Source organism: Emys orbicularis, chromosome 1 (genome assembly GCF_028017835.1).
Source record: "Emys orbicularis isolate rEmyOrb1 chromosome 1, rEmyOrb1.hap1, whole genome shotgun sequence".
NCBI lineage: Eukaryota > Metazoa > Chordata > Testudines > Emydidae > Emys > Emys orbicularis.
In genome coordinates, this window is record NC_088683.1 from 91,653,036 (window position 1) to 91,668,002 (window position 14,967).

A 14,967-nucleotide genomic window follows, 5' to 3' on the forward strand; every position below is an offset into this window, starting at 1 on the left:
TCCCCCAAAGGTCTTAATCTGTGACTAGCAACCTTCAGCAGTACAGAACTGGATGGAATTCCCCTAGGAGTCCATTAGCACTGTTTCTTAAAGTGGCTGGTAGGGTCTGAATTGAGTAACACAAATCCTTTCCCTTTTTAGTTGTCCATTCTGGTCAGACATCACTTTAATTCTGAAGAAGTCAGATGATTCAGCTGTTTTTTTTATGTCTGAAATTTACTGACAATTAAAAAATGAAAAAATTCGAAAAGAAACTTAAATGCTGTGCCTTCTTTAGCTGTCACTCAGAGGTTCCGGAAATCTAGACTCTGTCTTTCAGGACAGTGTGAGGCTAAACTTCTTAGCATTGTATACACTTCTGCTGCATTTTCAGAGCACTCCTGCCAAAGGGTTTCCCCAGGACTGGAGTCCTAATCCCTCAGGGTATCTGATGTGCAGCCACTCATTTCCCAGTGTTGATGTCCTGTCTGAATGGAGCCTGGCTGGCAGTATATTTTAGCTTGTAAGGTTTTTCACAACATTTGCATCAATTTCTAAGCCTGACAGGAAATTCACCCAGTTGCGACTGGAAGGTCTTGTAAGTACAGTCTGTGACCCAGGCTCCAGAGTTTTTCTCTTAGCCACTGCCTTGGTCTCACTATTGCACAATAACCCTTTTGTTGATGTCTTCTTCATGGCACATAGCAAAGATGCTGGATGGAATGTTTCTCTGCTGTCATGCTGGGGCAGTAAAATCATTTTGCTTGATAATGTAGGCCTGGCTATGTTCCCTTTCATATCTGAACAAGTTGCCAGGTCTGCTCTGTATAGAAAAACAAAACATGTCAGTCAGTGCCTTACATGTATCTCAGTCCACCCTATTCAACTTGTATTATAGACATGTCTACAAAATACCATCTGGTGGCTATGTCCTCCAATTCTGTCTATCAAATCAATCGATCTATCATTCTAAGTATTTTACAAATTCTATATTGTAGTTAATAACTCTTTCTAGCAGCATACAAATATAATCAAAGGAGATTTCTTGTACTATTGGCTAAATCCAGTGCTGGCCACACTCAGTTGAACTGCTCAGCACTGGGTTTTGACTTAGTTTTGGAGTACAAACCATTGAGAGGTGGAGATAAAGAAGAGGTAGTGAGAGGGCAGTCCTAGCCAAATTGCATGCTGGGTAACTGAACATGTTGGGAAATTTAAATAGCTAGGGTTCAATTGGATATGAGATATTTTTCACTTCCTGTGCTAAACTGTTGTATAGTATCATGCCTCTAAATGGTTGCAAATCAACTCACAGGTGTCCATTGTCAATAAAATGATACCTATGTACAGATTTTGTATGATTGTAAAGTGCTATGGGATTCTCCTGGATGACAGATGATAATTATTATAATCTATATGGCTTATGACCCTCCAATTTATCTATCACAGATCAAGAGATATGCATGTCAGTCTCAAAAGGTTGAATGGCTTGGTGAATAAATCTCTCAACATGTATATCAGGGATCAAGAGTCAAGATCAGCTTGAGATGCCAAACAAAAATGAAGGCTATGTTCTTAGCTCAGTTCCTACTGGGTAGGAGTTTGCATTACAAAAAAACAATGCATATGATAGACCACAAGTCAAGTGGAAGTTTCTACTCAGGAGAGACTCAGAAGTAAGCTCGTGCAGTGAGAATGGAGAAATCCCAGAGCCGGTGACAGGGGCGGCTCTAGGCACGAACAAACCAAGCACGTGCTTGGGGCAGCCCATTTGCAGGGGCGGCAGGGATCCAGCATGGGAGCTGAGAACCAACAGGGGGCCCTGGGAGCTGTAGTTCCTTGGTTAGCTCCCTGCCTATAGAGCCAGCCCTGGAGCAGGGAAAGAACTACATTTCCCAGCATTCCCTTGGCCACTACCAACAGGAAAGAGGGGGAGGGAGTGAGGTAGCTGAGACCTCATGCTGCAGTGAATGGAGAGCTGCACTGTGAGTAGGGATACCATATTTTAACATTCAAAAAATAGGACACTCCACGGGGAGGGAGGGTAGCCCCACCCTGCCCCCATCCATTCCCTCCGACTGCCCCCCACAGAAACCCCAACCCCTCCTGCTCCCTGTCCCCTGATCACCCCTTCCCGGGACCTCTACCCCTAACTGCCCCCCAGGATCCCACCCCCTATCTAAGCCTCCCTTCTCCTTGTCCCCAACTGCCCCCTCCTGAGACCCCCCCCACTTCCTCCCTATGACCCCACCCCCTACCTGTCCCCTGACAAACCCCTGGGACTCCCATGCCTATCCAACCGCTGCCTGTCCCCTGACTGCCCCCCGACCCATCTAACCCCCGCTTCTCCCTGCCCCTGACTGCCCCCCCGAACATCAGCCCCATCCAACTCCCCAGCCCCCTTACCGTGCCACTCAGACCAGCGTGTCTGGCTCCACGCAGCGCCAGACACACTGCTGCATACATGCTGCCGTGCTCCCCCGCAGAGCCACAGCCCCCTCCCCCCCCAGCACCTGCCTTCCAGATTTGAACACCTCAAAATTCAGGAGTGCTCAAGCTCAGTTTGGGCAGCTGTTACTTCATTTCTCCCAAATCAAATATACTGATCCACTGTAACTTGCTGTAGAAAAAGTAGGATAAAATTGAGCAAGAAATGCTTCCCAGTGGTTATTAGGACTGGAATTGCTATTTTCAACAGCCATTGCCTTTTTTGTTTGTTTGTTTGTTTGTTTAAAAGGAAGACAGTGATATTGCATTGGCAAATTCCCCATAGAAAGAAAGAGAGGAACAAAAGAATAATAAAGGCACCTCAACTTTTCTTCATTTATGTAGGACAGTCTTATAATATGCATCCAGATATCCTCCAATCACATAAGCTGAAAATTGTTCCACTTTACTGCAGTTCTGTAACCATATGGGAACCAATCCTGTCTGTGTTCTGTGCACATCTAAAATTCCTGCTGAATGACCTGCCGTGGGAGCGAGTTACCAGTGACCCAGGGCTGCGGCGGAAGGAGGGTGCAGGTGGGGGGGGGAGAGAGCCCAGGGCTGGGGCGGCAGGAGGTGTGTGTGTGGGGCAATGGTGGGGGGGAATGAGGGAGCCCAGAGCTGGGGCGGCAGGGGGTGTGGGTGGGGGGGAAGAGCCCAGGGCTGGGGCAGCAGGGGGGTCCGGCGAGGAGCCCAGGGCTGGGATGGGGGGCAGCCAAAAATTTTTTTGCTTGGGGCGGCAAAAAACCTAGAGCCGGCCCTGGCGGGTGAGATCCCTCATATTTCAGTTGTCCAGCTGCGTATGGCTTAGAAATAAAGCAAGAACTTTTGCTTCTGTTAGTCCTGACACCCTCATTGTTCATGCCACAATGTACATTCAACGTATCACTGACTGGATAGGCAAGTTCAGTAACTGGACTCTTCTTCACCTACCGGTGCTGGCCAAAGGATTTTGGCTGTGGTTCACCCTCATGACACTTTTCATTGGATTGCCTGCCCTTTGCACCAGGCACTATAGGGAGAGAAAGTTGCAATGATTCTTGTGTCTGGCATGACTTGATCATCCTAACATTCGCTTCCTGGTTTGTTCTGTTTCGGCAGGACCTTGCACTTTTCAGTGGTGGCCTGTTCTTCACTTTTCTTTCTTCCCTGCTTGAACTGCTCTTTCCATTGTGATCCAGATCTGGGCCAAAAAGGAAAACAAAGCTACACCACATCAGCCATGTGTGAATTCTTTATTAGCTAAGATGACACATGGTTTTAGTGAAATGGAAACCTACTCTGATAGTTTAGTTTAACTTACAAGAAATGCAAAGTCTAGCAGCAGGGGTGCATCCAGTATGAGAAGTGATCTACAACATGCTTTACAGCCTAATATACTATAGTGCAGGAGTTCTCAACTTTCTCTCTGAGGCCCCCCTCGACATGCTATAAAAACTCCAGTGCCCAGGGGAGGGGGAGCGCCTCGGGGCAGGGGCCTTGGGCATAGACGTAGTTTGACTTCTATTGGGGGGGGGCGCAGGGGTCAGCGGGGCTGGAGCCACCTCTGCATGGTGGGGTCCAGGGAGGGAGTTTATATATTTAAATTATAACTCAAAGGTGGGGTGCTTAGCTCAAAAAATTTGAAAACAGCTTAGGGTGCAGGGAGGGGGTAGCTAGGGGCTGTGTGCAGACAGAGGGTAACTGGGTCTGTGTGCACACAGGGGGTGGCTGTGGGTGCAAGGAGGGGGTTGGCTAGGGGCTGTGTGCGGGTATGGGGGTAGCTCAGGGTGAAGGGAGGGGGCGGCTAGGGTCTGTGTGCAGGTGGGGGGAGCTCAGGGTGCAGGGAGGGGAGGGAGGGGCGTGGCTAGGGGCTGTGTGCAGGTGGGGGGGAGATCGGTGCAGGGAGGGGAGGGAGGGGCGTGGCTAGGGGCTGTGTGCAGGCAGGGGGGGTAGCTCAGGGTGCAGGAAGGGCATAGCTCAGGATGTAGGGAGAGGGGTATTAGGGGCTGTGTGCTGGGAGGACTCCCTTGCAGTCCCTGTTCCCGGAGGGATCTGCCAGCCACGGAGCCGGGTCTCCCCACCCGGGGGGGCTCTTACCAGCTGCCTCTGCGGGAGCAAAGGGGGCTGGGAGCTGAGGAGCAGCTTCAATCTGCGGCACGAGCAGGAGATCAGGGAACGCTGCCTGCTCCATGGCACCAGCCAGAGCAGCAGTTGCCCTGCACTGCCCGGCTCTGGCTTCCCGCCTCCGACCTGGTTGGGGGGGAGGGGGGGAGGGGGGGGGAGAGGAGATGGCGGGGGGGGGGGGGGGGGCTCAGGGAGGTGTGGAGCTGCCCCCAGGACTGCAGTGCTCTTACGCTGCACTTTGGGGTGGGGGGAGCAATGCCCTCCATGTCCCCAACCCAACCCACCATGGGCTCAGGCTTCTGCCCCACAGGGAGCATCGGGGCTCTGGGATTCAGCCCCGTGCCTCCCGGCTTCAGACCCATGGGGGGCACTGGGGATCAGGGCTTCAGCTCTGCGGGGGGTGCCAGGGATCGGGGCTTCAGCCCCGTGTATCTCCCCGGCTTCAGCCCTGCAGGGGGGCGCTGGGGATTGGGGCTTCAACCCCATCCCTCCCGGCTTCAGTCCTGGGGGGGATGCCGGGGATCGGGACTTCAGTCCCATGCTTCACCCGGCTTCAGCCCTGTGGGGGGTGCTGCAGATTGGGCAGAGGTTAACATCCAGTGGAAAAGATATAGATTCTTCTCCTGTGTCCTGGTAAATTTACTCAATGAAACCAATTCTGACATCCTCTGGCATGTAAGTTATTGCTGAAAACCTAATGGTTGCTGTATTTTTCAGCACAATCATTGCACTTCCATCATCCATCTCATTGCTTTGTAAAATGCTCTGAGATAACTGGAATAGGGAATGCACTAAACAAAAGCAAATCCTGTTGTCTCTTGGCACCTAGAATACTTTAATTAAAAACATATAAAAAACCTTTCGTACAGGTAACTGTCTTTTCTGTGCAGCTGGTGACCCTTCTGCCTTGGTGCTTCTCTACACTTTGGGATGTCATCTTGAAGAACGGTGAATAGAGGTTTGCTCTCTTAGGTAAGGTTGCATCTTGGGACATGATTTCTCCTAACCCCAGTGGCAAACAATTCTTTTCAAGAATGTTCTCTTCGGCACCCTGAGTCAGTCTCTCAGAGCTGAAAGAGATGGCGTTCACACCAGTAATTAATTTATTTCCAGACTAATTTGTGACTATATATATGTATATAAAAGACAATGACACAGAAAAGGACACTGTTACAGCTGGAGGATCTCCTGCTGTTACATTAATGCCAAGTTAAAGTGGGGCATTTTCCCATATAGTTCAACTGTACAAAACAAACTATGGTGGCTCAATCATTTTATCTGATGGATACTGATGCAAATGACATTTGGCCACTGTACCACCATCCATCCAGGATCTTATACTGATGCCCATCCCAGGAGTACTGGAGAGTCACCAGAGTAGCACAAGAGTAAAAAACAAGAACAATGATATTTCTTTTTTCCCTTCCTGGGAAGACAGGCTTAGTTTCTTTTTATTTTTTTTAATACAAAAGTATGAGAAATAAGGTACTATTGTGGGAAAGCTTGAACAAAGAGGTGGGTTTTGCTTTAACTCTCAATGTAGAAAATTTAGTGGTTAACCTTATTTCATAAGCCTTTCGGGGCAGGGACTAGCTTTTTGTCCTGTGTTTGTATAGCGCCTAGCATGCTGGGATTCCGGTCCATGACTGGTGCTCCTGGGTGCTACCACAATAATAATAGTAATAATAATAATAATAATAATCAAAGCGTTTTCAAGTCTTGGTCTGGCTCTTGTGAAGGTTCTTTCTCTGCTGCATACTGAGATTCAGACCATAAGTCTATCGTTAGCCACTCATGCAAGCCATCTTTGGCATAAAAGTATTTTTTTTAAAGCATATGGTACTTTTTATAAATAAATTGGATGCTGACTGTCCGAAGCTTTATCCTCTTTCAAATGTAATAAGTAATTTTCTGCCATCCTGCAATTTGACTGGCTACCAGTAGCACTGATTCTACTTTTGAATAACATACCACCAGGCACTGCCAACCCAGGAATAGCTTACAGTGCATATTGAACAAGCAAAGGGAACTAACAGCCTATCAATATGTAGGTATTTATGTACATAATGAACACTGAGCGTCAGTGTTACTGGTATAAAAGTCCTGCACATCCAGAAGAGGATACAGCCTTCAGAATTCACTGCCAAGACAGCCCAAACCTGGAAGTGCAGATATCCATGTCTTATCTGTAAGTATGTGAGTAGTCCCATTGACTTCAGTGGGGCAAATCACATGCTTAAAGTTAAGCACATGTATAAGGATTTGCAGAACTGGGGCCTAAAATGGCAAGACAAAATGACAGAAGAACAGAAAATCAGATAAATAAAAAAGATCAGTGGGGGAAAAAAAGCCACGACCACCACCAGCTCTGAAAATCATCTTCCAAAAGGGGATCATCCTTCCCCTGGTAAATGATTTTAATCTGTGTTTCAGTCTATTTCCCTCTCCACATCATAAAGAGGAACTTTGAAAAATCAAGCTGGGATCACTCTTTACCCTCCAAGAGAAATTCTGGAAGTCAAATATAAGGTTCTCTTACCTGAAGCATTTTCCCGCTTGCTTGATGGAGGTTGTAACAGGCAGCTTTACTATAAAAAGTGGGAAAGAAATCATCACTGTAATGAATGTGCATGTCAGATTTAGAGGAAATAGTTCGTCACACAATACAATACCCTGATTTTTGTCTTTACAGTTTACTCCCACTTTTGATTGCTAACTTAAGTCATTGGGAGTTGTGGGTGCTTAGGACCTCTGAAAATCAAGCCACCTATTTAGGTGCTTAAGTACAGATTTAGTAGCCTAATTTTAGGCATGCAGCTTTGAACATTTTGGCTTTGGATCATATATCCATTATTCTGCTAGTACCTCAGCTGGATTTACCATGATATTTGAAATAGCACAACTGATCAAATAGCCTTCAGATTAAACAAAATTTAGACTATTCAAGGTTTGGTAGATGAGCAACATACTTTATAACTTCAATTAAATACGAGTAAATGCTTATTTTATTTATTTAATTTCTAATAATTTCTAATGTGCTCAATACCTTAGCATCTGAGCACCTCTAACATTAATGAATTAGTTTCAGCACCCCTATGAAGCAGGGAAGTATTATTATTTTTATTTTACAGATGGGGAAACTGAGGCATAGAGCAGTTAAGTGATTTGCCCAAGATCATACAGGACAACTGTGGCAGAGCTTGGAATTGAACCTCAATTACTTGACTCCCAGGTCTGTCTTTAACCACAAGACCCTAACCCTAACCCTATCCATTTGTTAGTATAGTTCTATCAAAATCCAGAGAAAAGTCCCCTCTACTGCACCTAGTTTCAATATGTGGGACTCAGGGTCTTTGGGTTCAATACCTGACCCTGTCACAGACTTCCTGTGCGACTTGGGGCAAGTCATTTCATCTTTTTGAGCCTCCATTCTCCATCTGTAAAATTGGGACAATAATATTTCCTTTCACCCTCACTGTGAATGTCTTGCCTACTTACAATGTAAACTCTTAAAGGCAAGGACAGTGTCTCCTCCCATGTACATATAGAGCACCTAACCCACCCCTAAGCACTACTGTAATACAAATAATAATTAGATCCCAACAGTCTTGCTCTGGGGATTGTCAGCTGCCCGATTAACTCTAATGTTAATATGGCATTCAATTTTCTAGATATGTTTTACCCCTCCCAGTTTCCACTACTCCTCACCTCTTCGCTGGGCCTTTTTTTCTTTCACTTTCGGCCTATTCATCACCTTGGGAAGCTGACACCCAGAGATTGCCCCATTCCCTGCTGTTGAACCTATATAGCACATTTGTTTGAGGATGGCAGGAGGGAGAAAAAGTCTCTGGGATATGAAATGTTTTAGAGGTTGGGACACATTGGTCCAGTCCAAGTCTAAGAAAACAATAATCAAGGTCAAAGATAAATGCATTTAGTCATGCATTTCCATTATTGCTTTAATCATTCTTCCTTTAGCTAGTGCCATTTTCAGGAAAACCTGGCAGAATATAATCTACAAATCTCTATAAAGTTGTTTATTTTTGGATATGGAATACAATAGCTGAGGACTGTGAAAGAGAAAGCGTATAACCCCTCTAAAGGCTGCAGGCCAAATCTCAGAAACCTTATTCCACTAATGAATGTTCAAGTTCCTTGTTAACCTCTTCTTCTGCAGACAGGCCTTGAACAAGCAAAGCATTTAAGCCTGTGCCTAACTTTAAGTACATGAATAGTCCCACTGAAGTCAATTATTCCTGGAACTCTTGGTGCCCACAATTAGAGGCTGAGGGGTAAAAAAATACAAGGCCAGATTTTTTAAATCTGTCCCTCCAGAATACCTGGGCTGGTATATGTATTTGTACTATATCTGTGTAGATGTGAATATATATACACACCACTCTGAAGCTACTTTTACTCTAAATAAATAGTGGGTTTTCTTTTAATAGTGAAACACAATATATTTCAACAATAAAAACTCTTCAATTGCTAGTATTTAATAAAAAAGTTGGCAAGCTGGAGACCAGCAACAAAACTTTTTGTGGAATTTTGGAAAGTCTTAGCTGTCATCTTTGATCCACTAACCCAAAGAGGGAGAAGGAGGCAAAATGTAAGGAAAAGTTTAAATTATTTTTCTACTTCCCATCAAATTCTACAAGAGAAAAACCATCAAGTAGATAGCTCCCTTGCTAATGGAAGGTACAGCAGCTCTGAATTCATGTCAGGAAAAACAGAGAGGGATCCAGAGACCTGTTTTTAAGCAGCATGACTGGAAAGCATGAAATTACCATTAAAACAAATTGTTACAGTATGACATTATTATTATCCCTCAGTATTATATCATGGGTTTGTTTTTTTAAACAGCCTTCACAACATACAAGATCTTTACGTATAAAAAAGGGAAAGCTACTGTCTAAAATGTATCCCTATGAGTTACCAATAAATCCTGACCATGAACCAACTCCATAGGGTCTGTCAGGAGTTTTGTTAAACCCTCCACAGAATACCTGCATTTTAGGTTCTCAAATGCACACATTCTCCTTACTTATTTATTATTAATTATTATTATTAATAATGTTATTGTTATTATTACAGAAGGCCAAACTTGATAGGCTCCCTATGAGTGATGAGGCCACTTATGTCAGAAAGGCAACTTCCAGTATCCTCAGTACAGCTATAGATAGAAAAAATATGTTATCACATATCTATACTTAATTGATACACAATATAGATACACACATGCACACTGTTACTCACCCAATCCCTGTTCAGGAAAATAAGGACTGAGATACTGTTCTGTGTAATTTGCTTGCACAGCTGGTACAGCTTCTGGAAAAGATTTTAAAGATTGCATTTAAGGGACAGCAAGCTTCAGGTTTTCCATCTGCATAACATTTCACCATGGTTGCTTAACCAGGTCAGAAATGGGCCAGAGGTCAGAGGTGAGCAAAGATGTATTTTGAGCTTTGCAACATTTTGCAAATGAAATGTTATGACATTTTGTAAAGGCAAAAATATTGATTGTGTGTCTGTGGAGAATCTTTCTGGAATAAATAATTATTAAAGGCATACATAAATAAATAAATAATATCCAATGAAAAAACAAAAAATTAACAGTAGGGTGGGGCGAGGTGGGAGCAGGGAAGCCTCATACTTGTAATTGTATTCTTCTACTTTCCTCATAGCCTAACTTATAGGTTCCCAACTCTACGATAAGCTAGTGGGGCGTATGATGTCTTTCTGCCCAGTTGTAGACCCATGAAGCAGCAGTCTAATGCTGTGTCCTACAAATCCCATCAATTATCAGTGCTAAAAGACAATATATGGATTACAGGGGCTTCATACCCCTCTTCCCTTCTCCAAAAAGTGAGGCTTACCTTTCACCATGGGATCAATTTCCTTAAGTATTTTATGTAATGCCATGCTGCTAGTCTGTAAGAGAGGACAGAGACATATATGTATGTTATTATTATTATTAGTCTACTATAAATGAAACTGTGTGAGAGACAGAAAGAAAAAACGGCATTGTGCTGCTGCTCAATGGTTTGTTGAGGGAGTGCAAATTGGTTCAATGATTTCTCCAGAAGGTGAAAACTTGGGTAGAAGTTGGGTGGTTTGTTCAAGTGGGAGAGGAGTAATTGGTTGAGGCTGAGTGGTTTCAGGAAGGCTGAACTGTCTGGTTGGATTGCTGTTGGGATGGGCGGAATAGACTGACCATGGGAGTGAAGCAGGATGTAGAGATACTGGGGACATGCAGACTGATGGAAAACACTGGGTCACATGATAGACCTTGTTCCTGGAATTCTTAATTTGGGGATGGTAGTGCAAACTGAGAAAAAAAATCAAGCAGGAAGACTCATGTAATATTAATTTTATTTGCAAAGAGATTCAGTTTTATGTTTCTTAATCATTTTTAGTGGCAAAGCTAATACATGAAATAATTTTACAAATATGATTTTGGGGATGACTGGGTCTCTTTACCAGGTTCATGAACTAATAAAGCAAATGAATCAATGGTAGTAGAGACATGGATTTATCATCTTTTATTTATGTTCTGCTCAACTATATCTCTGGCACTGCACAACAGTGAGAAGCACCACAGCAAGATTCTTTAAGATGAAACTCACTATCCCGATTGAGAGTCTTTTAAAAAGATTTTGGGCCAAACACTCAGCTGGTGTAAAATACTATTGCTCTACTGAAGTCAATGGAGTTATGCTGGTTTATGCTAGTGGAGAATCTGGCCCTTTGTGCACATCACTTCATTTGTAGAACTAGTGTAGCATTTAATAAGTGGCAGTGCTTACTAAAGCAGGCTGCGTATCACTGTACTTTTTGAATACAATATTTAGTGTTCCTGGGCCATCTGAGGGACCCTGACAAGGCTTCCTTTAGGTGGTGGCATGAGTGGCAGTGAGGTTTGCTTTTTTTTTTGTACTTTCTTGATTCCTCAGGATTTAGCAGCCTGCCTGACAAGTGCTGTCTGCTGTGTCAACCAGAATCTTTCCTACTGGCCTCTTCAAGCTGGGTTGTGTAATACTTGTAACATTGTTTTGGCTCACCAGTCTACTATGCCTGAAATTTACACATACTTTACATGCTCTCTATCACGAAATTCTAGTTTGGACTGACACTCTTGAGTAGGACTAATTTAGACTTGTGGCCTTAATTAATGTCCTTTTTGCACCTTCACTTCTCAGCTGGGCCCACTGTTTTAAAATCCCATGTGTGAGGGGTACTCAGGGTAAAAAAAATAAACAAACAAACAAAAGCTAACCACCATACTAGGGATGGATGCAGATTGATCCTTCTGGACAGCATGATTTATAATAGGAACTATAACCTCCTAGATCACAAGATTCTTTCTGCTCAAATACAAGTACCTGGACTTTGGTGACATCATTGCTTCTTGAACTAAAGGGGAGATAGACTGAAACCTTTGAAAAGAGAAACGTATGAATCATATGACAGAATGACACCATCGGCACCACAAAGAAGGAAACCAATAACCTACTTCATGCTACTATTGTTCAGAGAGCTCTCTGTAGACTAAAGCAATGAAATAATTCTAAACATCTTTTACAATTTTACTTATCGTACACAATGGGAGTCAATAAAGGGAAAATATCAAACAGGCTTTTATTTATCTGCACAAGAAAAAGCATCATGTTTGAAAACAGTTTCTAAACACAATCTAAAACACGGTTTCTCTAAACCAATTCTGAACAGTTTGGATGAGATTTTTTTTTTTTTTAAATAGGAACCTAAAGTTAGGCATCTAAGTAACTGGCCTGAATTTTAAAAGTGCTGAACACTCAAAGGCACCCATTGACCTGTATGGATGCTGCTGGCACTCAACACTTTTGAAAAACTGGCCACTTTATGTAGGTGTTTATACAGGGATTTAAGAGCACAACTTAAAGCTCTTATTTTTTGAAAATCTTGGCTTTAGAGCTAGATTTTCAGTGATCAGGACCCACAATAAGAGTCTCATTTTCAAAAGAACTCAGCTCCTACGAAATAAAGAATTCAGCATCCAACATACTGAATTCTTTTGAAAATCTGACCTCAATTGTGGAGGGGCTAGAGTTGGGGGGCTCCTAGTTGTATCAAGAGGAGGCCAAAGTGGGATGGGGAGAAAAACACAAATATGAGATACCATTTTGAACTTCAATATCAGACATAGGCCTTGAACTTGTAAGAGATTCTATGCTGATGATCTCCTGTGCCGGCGCAGATCCCCACTGACCACCAACAGAATAGTATAAGTAAAATGGCAGACATTGAGAGCACTCTGATTTTGTGGCACAACAAGGCTTATTCTAATAACAAAAGATCCAAGACTCTCTTTCCTGCTTTAGAACTTCATTCCCATGTTCCCTGCACACACTGTGCAACTCCATCAGTTTTACTTTCTGAGTAAGATGTATCTGGGAAAAAACAGGAAGATACACCATGCATCCTTTAAATCAACAGACAGGATGGAAGCTGCACTATGGTTAGAAATGGGAAGTCTGAGACAACAGTTGATCAATACCAAAAGTGTATTAAGTTCTAGATCTACAGTGCATTATTAATTACTATTTTTTGTATTCTGAAAGAGCCCACAGTATACTAGGTGCTGCCCCCCTCCCCCCCAGAAAGACACAATACTTCCCCTGAAGCTTTAGGGCTTCCAATCTAATGCTCCAGTCCTGCAAACACTGCTTTGCTTCTCATATCCTGCGATATAAGCAGCAAATCAGGACTTAAAAATATCCCAGTGGCTCTGAAACAATTTTTAAGGTGGGGGTGCTGAGCTGCGCCCCCTCTTGCCCCTGTCTGCACCCCTCATTGTCTCAGGCTGGGGCCAGTGGGCCACAGCTGGGGGCGGTTGCAGAGCGCCGGGCCGAGGACAGGACAGAGCCGGCGGCCAGGACCCCAGGCTGGCAGCAGAGCCCCCTGGACCGGTGGCCGGGACCGGCAGCGGGCTAAGCGGGGCCGGTAGACAGAACCCCGGCTGGCAGGGGGCCGGTAGCTGGTACCCCAGGCCGGCAGCGGGCTGAGCGGGGCTGACAACCGGGACCCAGGCTTGCAGGGGGCCGGTACCCCAGGCCAGTAGCAGAGCCCCCCGGACCGGTGGCTGGGACCCAGGGCCGGTGGCCGGCACCCCGGCTGGCCGGGGGCTGGCAGACAGAACCCCAGGCCAGCAGCAGAGCCCCGAGGCCGGCGGCCGGGACCCGGGCAGTGTGAGTGCCACTGAAAATCATCTCGCGTGATGCCTATGGCACACTTGCCATAGGTTGCCGATCCCTGGTTTATTTTATGATCACTCAGCAGTGGTCTTGTCATTGATATGCCAGAAGTCCAATTCTATTCCATTTCAACCTAATGGTAAAATTCCCATGGACTTTAAGGGGAACATGATTGGGCATGTGTATTTGTCTATAGTGTACTAAAGTATTAATTTAAACATGCTATTTGTTATAAGAGAATCAGATTTTATATCCAACAATGCTGACAGTGTGCTTTTGACACAATTAAACACAAGAGATGCTAGCTTGGTCAGTTAATAAACGCTAAGTACCATGTGAAAGGTCCTTTGAAAGATAGGAAGGAATGTGAATTGGCATCACATATCATGAATAGTGCAAATATTTTGATATTCAGAACTCTGGGCTGAAATGGTTTCCAATATTATTTAGAACCATCCATGCCTTTTTCTCTAGAACCCCAATAACCCTCTTCTTTCCCTCCTCTTTACAGGCCCCAAAATGTTTGATAGGATTGATGGAGAAATGTGAGAAGAGTGTAACATTTTAAAGGACTGACAGAAATCCCCATAGGAAGGAAATCATGGAGAGAAAGTTTTTACAGAAGTAGAGGGAGAGTAGTAGGTGGCTTCTGAGGTCAGAGGGGATCTGGTCAAATCCCCTACCCCTATGCATGTCCCTACAGAAAGGGTGAGGCTATCAAATAACATGCTAGTGGAGACTGAATTTTAGCATCTTTGGCCTCTCTCAGATTCTTGGATGTTGATATCTTCCTTTCACTGGAAACCTGTGATCTAAGATAAATACATTTTACAGTAAAAAGAAATGATCTTTTTCAGATTAATTATTGTTGTTTTATCACAACAGTGTGTCCAAACTCACTCCTTCTGAATTATGCTGCTCATATGTTATTCTCTGGTCAGATAAAGAACAACTTCCTAAGCTGAAAGAAGATACCTCCATAGTTTAGAGTACTGAAAAGCCCTCACATTTTTGCTTCCAGTTCCTCTGTTCTTAGTGATGCTGTGAAAATTCTCTTCCAACGTTTTGGCTTTTCTCTAAATGGAAAACAATAAATAATCATCTTAACACATAAGGGAAAATACTGCAGCTCAGGAAAACGGTGCTACAGAATACTAGGGTT

General features: G+C 44.1%; 1 protein-coding gene across 1 annotated transcript in view; it reads right to left on the minus strand.

Moving 5' to 3' along the window:
- Positions 1 to 495: 495 nt before the first annotated feature.
- AGBL3 (AGBL carboxypeptidase 3) overlaps positions 496 to 14,967 on the minus strand; it is a 45,262-nt gene continuing 30,790 nt past the window's right edge. Inside the window, exons 12-20 of the mRNA XM_065420863.1 lie at positions 14,813 to 14,881; positions 11,955 to 12,008; positions 10,449 to 10,503; positions 9,829 to 9,900; positions 8,281 to 8,469; positions 7,112 to 7,160; positions 5,440 to 5,642; positions 3,400 to 3,649; positions 496 to 802 (exon numbers count right to left, since the gene is read on the minus strand). Coding sequence (XP_065276935.1) covers positions 496 to 802; positions 3,400 to 3,649; positions 5,440 to 5,642; positions 7,112 to 7,160; positions 8,281 to 8,469; positions 9,829 to 9,900; positions 10,449 to 10,503; positions 11,955 to 12,008; positions 14,813 to 14,881 — 1,248 coding nt within the window. The remainder of the gene's footprint in view (positions 803 to 3,399; positions 3,650 to 5,439; positions 5,643 to 7,111; positions 7,161 to 8,280; positions 8,470 to 9,828; positions 9,901 to 10,448; positions 10,504 to 11,954; positions 12,009 to 14,812; positions 14,882 to 14,967) is intronic.